General features: G+C 31.8%; 1 protein-coding gene and 1 pseudogene across 1 annotated transcript; both read left to right on the top strand.

Annotated features, from left to right (window-relative positions):
* The first annotated feature begins 4,076 nt into the window (after positions 1-4,076).
* On the top strand, positions 4,077-4,756 carry LOC107846691 (annotated as a pseudogene).
* A 2,230-nt stretch (positions 4,757-6,986) lies between these two features.
* LOC107846692 lies at positions 6,987-7,319 on the top strand. Its single transcript, XM_016691001.1, has one exon. It carries the CDS (start codon positions 6,987-6,989, stop codon positions 7,317-7,319), a length of 333 nt encoding a protein of 110 aa, XP_016546487.1.
* The last annotated feature ends 5,058 nt before the right edge of the window (positions 7,320-12,377 follow it).

Below are 12,377 nucleotides of genomic sequence, written 5' to 3'. Positions count from 1 at the left end.
ACAAGCATAGATTATGTGTCTTTTACACGTCATGATTATCCAAAATAAGACTCACACATATCTTATATAACGCCAAAACATTGGATAATTTTATGGTACGCGATAGAATAGTAGAAATGCACGCAAACTAGCTTTATACATTGATTTCCTTAACAACTTTAGTAGAATATTATAAAAGCGCCTTGCTAAAATCACCTCCTCCTTAAAAAATAAATTATAGGCAAAAATAGAAGTATAACGAGGAAACTTGTTAGTCAAGCATATGTATAGAAATAATATATTGACCAAATGGAGTTCCAAAAGGAATATGCTGTTTTTGGTATAAGAATTAATGTAAGCTATAAGATATGTTAATGCTTAATTAATGTTAGATGATAAGTGTAACGTATCATTGCCGACATAAATACAACTGAAAAAGTTACATCTACATAGTCTATAGGTCTAACCAAGTTGATATTCAAATTATTCAATACTAACATTTTCACATTTAAATTTAGCTCTTTCCCTACGTAACGCGTTAATACCCTTGTTCATTTTTCTAGATATTTTCATGTCAAATTATTTCTTAAGATAGTAGTATATTTCCATAAAAACGAATCACGTCATCATAAACCAATTACACAATTAATTATGTCATATTTTGTGCAAAATAATTATTCTGAAACCAAATGTAAAAGTAGTTATATTCTTTTTATCTCATAATTACAAACTTATAATATAATAACCACCACCCAACTACTATCACAAGCAAAATGAGAGGACTATACAACTATTAATATTTGAACAATTTAAATGTTGTTACACTTTTAATAAGTTTTAATCTAATTAAATAACAAATTAAATGTTATATTTATCAAAATATTAATTTATATTTATTTTAAAATTATCTAAAATAATTGAGAAAATAGCTTATTTCACTCTTGAACTATACCCAAAACGGCTGAGACACACCTCAACTTAAAGGGTCCTATTACCCTGAACTAAGTAAAAGTATAATTTTGACATCCTTAGTGCCTACGTGGCACAACACACTGAAGGGTTCACATAAGCACATGTGTGTGCCACGTAGGCACTAAGGGTGTTAAAATTATACTTTTAATTAGTTCAGGGTAATAGGACCCCTTTAAGTTGAGGTATATCTCAACCGTTTTGAATATAATTAAAGGTGAAATAGAACATTTTCTCAAAATAATTTAATTAGGTAAATATTCGTTTTCCTAGCTATCAGTTAAAGTCATTCCAATTGAAATCTCTACTTTTTTCCCTTTTGTGAAGGAGAAAGGAATATATCTTTTTAGATATGAAAAAGAGAATCATGTTATCATAAATCGATCGCAAAAAAAAAAAAAAGATCTCTTGTCATGTTGTGTGCACGATAATAAATTCTGAAACCTAATTTAGAAAATACTTATGGAAGTCGTTTGGAAAAAAGTTATATGGTTATCTACCTCATTTTACAAATTATACTTATATTCCACACAGACACACACTAGCGGTTCGTTTGGCAGAAGGTATAAGAATAATGCTGAATAAGTTGTATTAATAATGTTTGCATTATTAATGCAAGTATTAGTAATGCTGGTATTAGTTATACTGATATTATTTCTTACGCAGTGTTTGGTTTGATGTATTAAATATAATAAAAATTTATATATTTTTTATAAAAAGATATTTGCTTACTAAAATACCATTTTTAATACTCTCTTTCAAACTTAGAAGTAATAATAGCTACTGCCGTAGAAATGGAAAATTCATGGAAGCATTATCCTCCTATTTGATGACATAATGATACACACATAAAAGTCTTATGCTTGCATCGACGAGACAAAATTCAAACAAGAAAAAATGGAGATGAAACTGTTAGAACATGTACAACGGAAGCAATAATTCTACAGGATCAATATAACTTACATATAATCTAGATAACATAATCAAAACGAAAATCAGAAAACTTACCTCTTGAAGCTTTCACACAGTTCGTTCATCACCTTGTTTGTCAGGTTTGCTGCCTTCTACTACTTCCTGCTTAACCTTATTAATCAACCTTGTGTGGGCAAATACTTTGGGATTGGAGAAGAATAATTGAACTCAAAAAAATCAGCCTCTACTTATTCCCAATTTCAATTGAATGAGGAAGAGAAAGAGACAAACGTTTTGGCCCGTTATTGAAACCTTACAGCCAAAAAACGTTTTCAGCCTTAATACACCTTAATGCCAAAATGTTTTTAGCTTTAAATTTGTCATAATGTCAAAATTAATTCTTAATTCTTTTATTCCTTATTTACAAAAGACTGGTAAATATTACCTCTTCTATAACTCCTTTTCTTTTCCAAATTTGATTAGTTAATCAGGCATAGTAAGGACCGCAGATTCATTAACTGAGGCTTCCAATTATGATATTAATTCGGTAATGAATGAATTATCATATCATAATAAATTATAAATTATTTCACTACAAATCTATAATTGCACTCCTCGGTTTAATTTCGAAATCTACCATTACATCTTATGTAACTCCCCATGTTAGAATTACCGACACCAATCAATTAAATTAAATTCTCTAAAAAAATTAACTCATTGATTAATTTAATCCTTTATTTATAATGCTTAACTTATTTCACATGACGGATACAAAATCCACTTGCAGGATTTTCACGTGAAAATTTATAAGCAACCATAAAAGGGTGTCTTCCATCTCAAGTCCAAGACATGGTTCTCTCAATTAATTAATATTTCACTAAGTGATTCGTCATCATCCAACCTATTAGGAATATGTTGACTCACAAAGGAGTCTCACATTTTAATAGATTAAAACGACAAAATAAACCACATAGATCATAATAATTATATCAAGATTAAGAGTATAAGTACATGTAATGGACTAGAAAAATTATTTATTAATATTCAGAACATAAACAAATATCTCTAAGTGGTCCGTTCAATACATAGGAAATGTACTAGCACAAGAAGTTGGAATATTACCACTCCCATAATAAAGATCAAATTATATTTAATCTTGTGCTACAATCATCAAGATGTTTATCCTACCTCATCTTTAATTGTGAACGTTAATTTATTACTTATAAGAACCAACAATTTTAATCTTCCGTGCATGAGTTAAATCGATGATGTTAGTAAAAGAAATTACATGATTTGTTGTACATATTTCGGATAATAATTGTATAAATCATGTTATTGCTGGCTGTTTTTCGTGTTTTTGATGATGTTAGTGATTTTCAGAATCTAGCTTTATCATCAAGAAAACATAAAAATGACTTTAACATGTTTTGCTTAGTTTTGTGAAATTCGCCTTTTGTGGATTAAGAAAAAAACGATGATGAGTTTCGACTACGACTAACTATAGTCGTTACTCACTGTATGAACAGTAGTAGTAAGGCCAAGCAGTGTAGACAACTTTGCTGCCTCTCGCAACAGCTCGACGAATAATTGTCGATTCGATTAGTTTTAGAGTTTGACCTGAAATTTGGTATGATTATTGGAAATGGCCCACTGAACAATACACACAGAAAACTGTGACCCAGGTCATTTTTTGGCCATTCGGAATCGTTTTAATGAGTTTTTGAGCGTTTTTATATTTTTAGAAAAATTAAAAATTCTGAAAAAATTATCTTTTGCAAATCAGTGGTGATAAGGATCATTCCTTATGATTTTCAGTGGTTAATAACAGTAAATAATATGAGTTTACATGTTGACATCGGTCATCTTCCCCATCGAATAAACTTGTATATTTTAATACTATTTTATAGTCTCTTGTTTTTGATGACTTATACTAACTTTTCAACTAAGTTACATGTTGGTTCAATGGTACAGAGATTTATGAAATGTGATATTCATCTAACTTAAATCAACATTCTACTCTCTAACTGAGTTGGTTTTGTTTTATTTAAGAGATAAAATATCTGGCATTACATGTATATTTGCTTAAATGGTTAAGTTTCTCTAACAATTCTAACTGTTTATGTGCATGGTTATATGTGTGATGTGGTTTTAAGAATTTTATTATTCTGTAGCATGTCTAATGATCTATTTTAATTTAATTATATAACAGATTAACCATGTCTTCATTCAATCCCTTTACTTCTATCCTGAATCAAAATAAACTAGAAGGCCCTAAGTATGTGGACTGGAAACGTAATTTGGATATTTTTCTACTACTGAGGGCTTTAAATTTGTGTTGGTTGAGGAATGTCCTGTTAAGTTGGCTGAACCCACTGATGATGAGATTAAAGCCTACGATAAGTGGGTTAAGGCTGACGAGATAGCAAGATGCTACATTCTTGCGTCCATGGCAAATGTGTTGCAGCATCAACATCAATCTATGACTACTGCTTACGATATGCTTGAATCTCTCAAAGAGATGTTCGATGAGCAAAATCGTACTGCAAAGCAGACGGCCATGAAAGTCTTTTGACCACGAAAATAGTTCAAGAAACTTTGGTAAGGGAACATGTTCTTAAAATGATGAGTCTGTTGAACGTCCTGAAAATTTTTGGTGATTGATAAGGAATCTCAGGTTAAGATGGTCCAGCAGACACTGTCGGACAGTTTTCAGCAGTTTTTCTTGAATTATAACATGAATAAGATAAACTTATCTCTTGTGAAACTCTTGAATGAGTTGCAAGTGGTAGAATCTATCATTAAGAAACAAGTTCCTCCTGCGGCGTTGATGGTTGACAAACCTTCGTCTTCAACTTCTAAGCCAAAAAATAAAAAGAAAAAAAAAGAAGTCCCATAAGGTTTCAGGTGCTAATGGTGGTGTGGATAAGCCTAAGGCAAGTGCTATCATTGCAAGCAAACTGGTCATTATAAGAAAAAGTGTCCCGGCTACATAGCTAAGATGCAAAAACAAGGTACATTTTTTTCATATGTCGTTGAAATATTTTTAGTTGTTATTTCTACCCAATTTTGGGCTATAGATTAGGGAGCCACTAATCATATCTACACTTCATTGCAGGAGTTTCAGGAAACACGACGTCTAAGTGAAAATGAACTGAACGTGTTTCAAACAAATAGGGAACCAACACCAGCCTTAGCTATAGAAAATATTTTCATTTCGTTTAGTAGTTCTAGAGTTTTGACTTTGAATAATGTTATTTAGGTACCTTCTATAAGAATTAATTTAATTTCAGTTTCAAGAATAATGGATGTTGGTTATAATATTTATTTTGCTAATAATTAGGCAATTATTAAGTTTAATAAGCATTTTATAATTTCTACTCCTCGAATACATGATTTGCTTGTATTTGATGTTTCCCATAATATGCTACAAACAATGAAACTTAATAATGTTGATCAATCACATAAAAGAAAACGTATTTCGGAATTGAGTGAAACATACTTATGACACTTACGTCTAGGTCATATTAACTTAAATAGGATCTCTTGGTTGGTTTCTGATGGACCTTTGAGTTCATTGAAGGTGGAGACATTTTTAACTTCTGAATCCTGTTTAGAAGGTGAAATGATTTAAGTACATGTAATGGACTAGAGAAATCATTTATTAATGTTCAGAACATAAACGATTATCTCTAATTGGTCCATTCAATACATACGAAATGTACTAGCACAAGAAGTTGGAACATTACCACTCCCATAATAAAGATCAAATTATATTTAATCTTGTGCTACAATCATCAAAATGTTTGTCTTACCTCATCTTTGATTGTGAACGTTAATTTATTACTTATAAGAACCAACAATTTTAATCTTCTGTGCATGAGTTAAATCGATGATGTTAGTAAAAGAAATTACATGATTTGTTGTACATATTTCGGATAATAATTGCATAAATCATGTTGTTACTGGCTGTTTTTGTGTTTTTGATGATGTTAGTGATTTTCAGAATCTAACTTTATCATCAAGAAAATATAAAAACGACTTTAACACATTTTGCTTAGTTTTGTGAAATTCGCTTTTTGTGGATTAAGAAAAAAATAATGATGAGTTTCGACTACGACCAACTATAGTCGTTACTCACTGTATGAATAGTAGTAGTAAGGCCAAGCAATGCAGGCAGCCCTGCTGACCCTCTCAACAGTTTGATGAATAATTGTCGATTTGGTCGGTTTTGGAGTTTTTCAGTTTTTGATGAACTCCAAATGACCTGAAATTTGGTATGTTTATTGGAAATGAACCACTGAACAATACCCACATAAAGCTATGACCTAGGCCATTTTTTGGCCATTCGAAATCGTTTTGATGAGATTTTGGGCGTTTTTATATTTTCAAAAAAATTAAAAATTCTGAAAAAATTATCTTTTGCAAACCAGTGGTGATAGGGATCATTCCTTATGATTTTCAGTGGTTAATAACAGTAAATAATATGATTTTACATGTTGACATCGGTCATCTTCCCCATCGAATAAACTTGTATATTTTAATACTATTTTATAGTCTCTTATTTTTTATGATTTGTATTAACTTTCCAACTAATTTACATGTTGGTTCAATAGTACAGAGGCTTATGAAATGTGATATGCATCTAACTTAAATCAACATTCTACTCTCTAACTGAGTTGGTTTTGTTTTATTTAAGAGATAAAATATCTGGCATTACATGTATATTTGCTTAAATGGTTAAGTTTCTCTAACAATTCTAATTGTTTATGTGCATGGTTATATGTGTGATGTGGTTTTAAGAATTTTATTATTATGTAGCATGTCTAATGATCTGTTTTAATTTGATTATATAACAGATTAACCATGTCTTCGTTCAATCCTTTAACTTCTATCCTGAATCAAAATAAACTAGAAGGCCCTAATTATGTGGATTAAAAAAGTAATTTGGATATTGTTCTACTACTGAGGGCTTTAAATTTGTACTGGTTGAGGAATGTCCTATTAAGTCGGCTGAACCCACTGATGATGAGATTAAAGCCTACGATAAGTGGGTTAAGGCTGACGAGATGGCAAGATGCTACATTCTTGCGTTCATGGCAAATGTGTTGCAGCATCAACATTAATCTATGACTATTGCTTACGATATGCTTGAATCTCTCAAAGAGATGTTCGATGAGCAAAATCGTGCTGCAAAGCAGACGACTATGAAAGCCCTTTTGACCATGAAAATGGTTGAAGGAACTTCGATAAGGGAACATGCTCTTAAAATGATGAGTCTATTGAACGACCTAAAAATTCTTGGTGCAGTTATTGATATGGAATCTCAGGTTGAGATGGTCCAGCAGACTCTGCCGGTCAGTTTTCAGCAGTTTTTCTTGAATTATAACATGAATAAAATGGACTTATCTCTTGTGAAACTCTTGAATGAGCTGCAAGCGGCAGAATCTATCATTAAGTAACAAGCTCCTCCTGCGGCGTTGATGGTTGACAAACCTTCGTCTTCAACTTCTAAGCTAAAAAACGAAAAGAAAAAAAAAAGTCCCGTAAGGTTTCAGGTGCTAATGGTGGTGTGGCTAAGCCTAAGGGCAAGTGTTATCATTGTAAACAACCTGGTCATTATAAGAAACAGTGTCCCAGCTACATAGCTAAGATGCAAAAATAAGGCACATTTTTTTCATATGTCGTTGAAATATTTTTAGCTGTTGTTTCTACCCAATTTTGGGTTATATATTAGGGAGTCACTAATCATATCTGCACTTCATTGCAGGGGTTTCAGGAAACACGACATCTAAGTAAAAATGAACTGAACGTGTTTCAAGCAAATAGGGAACCAACACCAGCCTTAGCCATAGAAAATATTTCCATTTCGTTTAGTAGTTCTAGAGTTTTGACTTTGAATAATGTTCTTTATGTACCTTTTATAAGAAGGAATTTAATTTCAGTTTCAAGAATAATGGATGCTGGTTATAATGTTTATTTTGCTAATAATTATGCAATTATTAAGTTTAATAAGCATTTTATTATTTCTGCTCCTAGAATACATGATTTGTTTGTATTTGATATTTTTCATAATATGCTACAAATAATGAAACTTAATAATGTTGATCAATCACATAAAAGAAAATGTATTTCAGAATTGAGTGAAACATACTTATGACACTTACGTCTAGGTCATATTTACTTAAATAGGATCTCACGGTTGATTTCTGATGGACCTTTGAGTTCATTGAAATTGGAGACATTTTCAACTTGTGAATCCTGTTTAGAAGGTAAAATGATCAAGAGACATTTTCCTTCCAAAGGAAATAGAGCCGGAAATAAGTTAGAATTAATTCATACTGATTTGTGTGGTCCTATGAATATACAAACAATAGGTGGTTTTGAGTATTTTGTGAATTTCACAGATGATTACTCGACATATGGATACATTTATATGTTGCACCGTAAATCTGAATGCTTTGAATAATTCAAAGAATTTAAGATGGAAATGAAAAAACGACATAACAAACATATCCATACATTACGATCTGATCGTGGTGGTGAATACCTTTCTGCAAAATTCATTAAATACTTATCAGAATCAGGAATTATATCTCGATATTCTGCTCCAGAAATACCACAACAAAATGGTGTGGAAGAACGCCAAAATAGAACTCTTATGGAAACGGTTAGATTAATGTTAAGTTATTCATATTTTGCTTTTTTTCTTTTTGGGTTTATGCATTAGAAACAGTAAATTATTATTCTGAACTTGGTTCCTTCAAAATCAGTATCTTTAACCCCATCTGAATTATGGAGTGGGCGCAAGCCTAGTCTACGACATATTCGGGTTTGGAGTTGTCCAACACATGTGTTAAAAGGAAAAACTGATAAATTGAAATCTAGGACAGAAGTGTGCGCTTTTATTGGATATCCAAAAAGGACGAAAGGGGGTTTATTTTATTGTCCTAAGGAACAGAAGGTAATTGTTTCGACAAATGCAAGATTTCTTGAAGAGGATTATTTAATGAATCACATTCCTAGAAGTAAAATTATTTTACCGGAATTGAGCAATAGAATAACGAATAATGAAACACAAGAACAAATTCCAAAAACCATTATTGACATATCACTGCATCCACGTAGTAGGAGAAATGTCAATAGGCAAGAGGTTGCACTAGAGCAAACACTTGACATTACACTACCTCAAAGTTGTGGGAGTAACATCGAGCAACCTGCAATTGTGGAGAAAAACATTCAGGATAATGTCGAGGAACCCGTCTTAGTGCAGAATGACATTCAGGATGTTCAAAATTTAGTTCCAAATGTAGCAGATTCTGTAGTAACTAGTCGTCATAGTGGGAGAATTATTAGAAAACCTTTACAGTTTGCGCTCTTGGGAGAATCATACGATAGAATCCCTGAGGAGCCTAATACAAAACCTCTCAATTACACCGAAGCACTACATGATAAAGATGTTAAAATGTGGATTGCTTCTATGAAATCTGAAATGGAGTCTATGTATTCCAATCAAATTTGAGAACTTGTAGAACCACCTACGGGAGTCAAACCCATTGAATATAGATGAATCTATAAGAAAAAAGAGAGGTGTGGGTGGAAAAGTGCAAACTTTTAAGGCTAGACTTATTGCGAAAGGGTTTACTCAAAAAGAAGGAATTGATTATGAAGAAACTTTTTCGTCGGTTAGCTATGCTTAAATCCCTTAGGATTCTCTTATCCATTTCTGCTCATTATGATTACGAGATTTGACAAATATATGTCAAGACGACTTTCCTAAATGGAAGTCTTGACGAGTGCATTTATATGGAACAACCAGACAATTTCATGGAAAGTGGTAATGAACATAAGTTTTGTAAACTTAAGAAATTCATTTATGATTTGAAACAAGCATCTAGAGCATGGAATACTTGTTTTGATAATTCGATTAAGACTTTTGATTTTGATCAATGTGAAAATGAGTCATGCATTTATAAAAAATAGGATGAAGACAAAGTAACATTTTTGATTCTGTACATAGATGACATTTTGCTTATAGGAAATAATGTGAGCATGTTGAATTCTGTTAAGGAGTGGTTATCTTTGCATTTTGATATGGAAGACTTGGGAGAAGCGGCTCATATCCTTGGGATCAAGCTTATGTGAGATCGCAAACAAACGATATTACGCTTATCTCAAGCACTTTATATTGATACTATTCTTGCAAGATTTTAGCATGCAAAATTCCAAAAAGAGTTTCCTTCCTTTTAGGCATGGAATTAATTTATCAAAAGATCAGTCACCTAAAACAACCGATTAGATAGAGAGAATGAAGGCAGTCCATTATGCTTTAGCTGTAGGGAGTCTTTATGTATGCTATGTTGTGCACTAGACTTGATATTTACTTTGCGGTAGGCATGGTTAGTAGATTTCAGTCGAATCCCGGGCAAGAACATTGGACTGCGGTTAAGCATATAATCAAGTACCTTAAAAGGATTAGGGATTACATGCTTGTTTTTCACTCTGGGAATTTTATACCTGTTGGGTATACTGATTCAGATTTTCAATCGGATAAAGATTCTAGAAAATCTACCTCAGGATATGTGTTTACTTTAGGAGGTGGAGCCATTGTTTGGAAGAGTATCAAGAAATCATGTGTTGCTGATTCCACCATGGAAGCCGAATATGTAGCTTCCTCTGAGATGGCTAAAGAGGTTGTTTGGCTTGGTAACTTTCTGAAAGAGCTTGGAGTTGTTCCTTTGGTTCAAACACCACTACCACTTTATTGTGATAATAGTTGTGCAGTTGAAAACTAGAAAGAACCACGAAGCCATAAAAGAAGTAAGCATATTGAGAGAAAATATCACTTAATTCAGGATATAACTCAAAAGGGTGATGTGAGAGTTTTGAAGATTGAGTCGAAGAATAATTTGGCGGACCCATTTACAAAGGACTTAACCCAGAAGGTTTTTTATAAGCATGTGGAAGAAATGGGTGTTAAAATTGTGTATTTATGGTTATGAGTGTAAGTGGGAGATTGTTAGGATATACTATTAACCATGTAATTTGTGTTATATTATTATATTTCCATCCTATGTAAAAACTATTTATTATATTAGTAAAATCTTTATTTGAATAGATCATTGTGTTAACATGTGTGTCCTTTGCTTATATAGTAGACAATTTTGTGTATGGAGTATTTTAACTCATGCACGGAAGATTAAAATTGTTGGTTCTTGTAAGTAATAAATTAACGTTCACAATCAAAGATGAGGTAGGACAAACATTTTGATGATTGTAGCACAAGATTAAATATAATTTGATCTTAATTATGGGAGTGGTAATATTCCAACTTCTTGTGCTAGTACGGTTCGTATGTATTGAACGGACAAATTAGAGATATTCGTTTGTGTTCTGAATATTAATAAACGATTTCTCTAGTCCATTACATGTAATTATACTCTTAATCTTGATATATTATTATGATCTATGTGGTTTGTTTTGTCGTTTTAATCTATTAAAAGGTGAGATTCTTTTGTGAGTCAACATATTCCTAATAGGTTGGATGATGACGAATCACTTAGTGAAATATTAATTAATTGAGAGAACCATATCTCGGACTTGAGATGGAAGACACCCCTTTATGGTTGCTTATAAGTTTTCATGTGAAAACCCTGCAAGTGGATTTTGTATCCGTCATGTGAAATAAGTTAAGCATTATAAATAAAGGATTAAATTAATCTATGAGTTAAATTTTTCAGAGAAGTTAATTTAATTGATTGGTGTCGGTAATTCTAATATGGGGAGTTAAATAAGGTGTAATGATAGATTTCGAAATTAAACCGAGGAGTGCAATTACAGATTTCTAGTGGAATAATTTGTAATATATATATTATGATATGATAATTCATTCATTACCGAATTAATATCATAATTGGAAGCCTCAGTTAATAAATCTGCGGTCCCTACTATACCTGATTAACTGATCAAATTTGGAAAAGAAAAGGAGTTATAGAAGAGGTAATATTTACCTGTCTTTTGTAAATAAGGAATAAAAGAATTAAAAATTAATTTTGGCATTATGATAAATTTAAAGCTAAAAATATTTTGGCATATTAAGGTGTGTTAAGGCTGAAAACGTTTTTCGGCTTTAAGGTTTCAATAAAGGGCCAAAACGTTTGTCTCTTTCTCTTCCTTATTCAATTGAAAGTGGGAATAAGTAGAGGTTGATTTTTCTGAATTCAATTATTCTTCTCCAATCCCAAAGTATTTGCCCACACAAGGTTGATTAATAAGGTTAATCAGGAAATAGTAGAAGGCAGCAGACCTGGCAAATAAGGTGTTGAACGAATTGTGTGAAAGCTTCAAGAGGTAAGTTTTCTGATTTTTGTTTTTATTATGTTAGCTAGATTATATGTAAGTTATATTGATCCTGTAGAATTATTGCTTCCGCTGTGCATGTTCTAATAAAAACCAAACAAATGGAGATCTCTTTTGCAATTTTTGCAAAATTCAAACAAAACAAAATCAATTAACAAAGA

This window comes from Capsicum annuum, chromosome 11, assembly GCF_002878395.1.
Source record: "Capsicum annuum cultivar UCD-10X-F1 chromosome 11, UCD10Xv1.1, whole genome shotgun sequence".
Taxonomy (NCBI): domain Eukaryota; kingdom Viridiplantae; phylum Streptophyta; class Magnoliopsida; order Solanales; family Solanaceae; genus Capsicum; species Capsicum annuum.
This window is presented reverse-complemented; position numbering and strand designations above follow the sequence as displayed.

Bases quoted from the DNA above. Each gene is read 5' to 3' on its own strand.
- LOC107846692 (XM_016691001.1), top strand. From the start codon at position 6,987: ATGACTATTGCTTACGATATGCTTGAATCTCTCAAAGAGATGTTCGAT.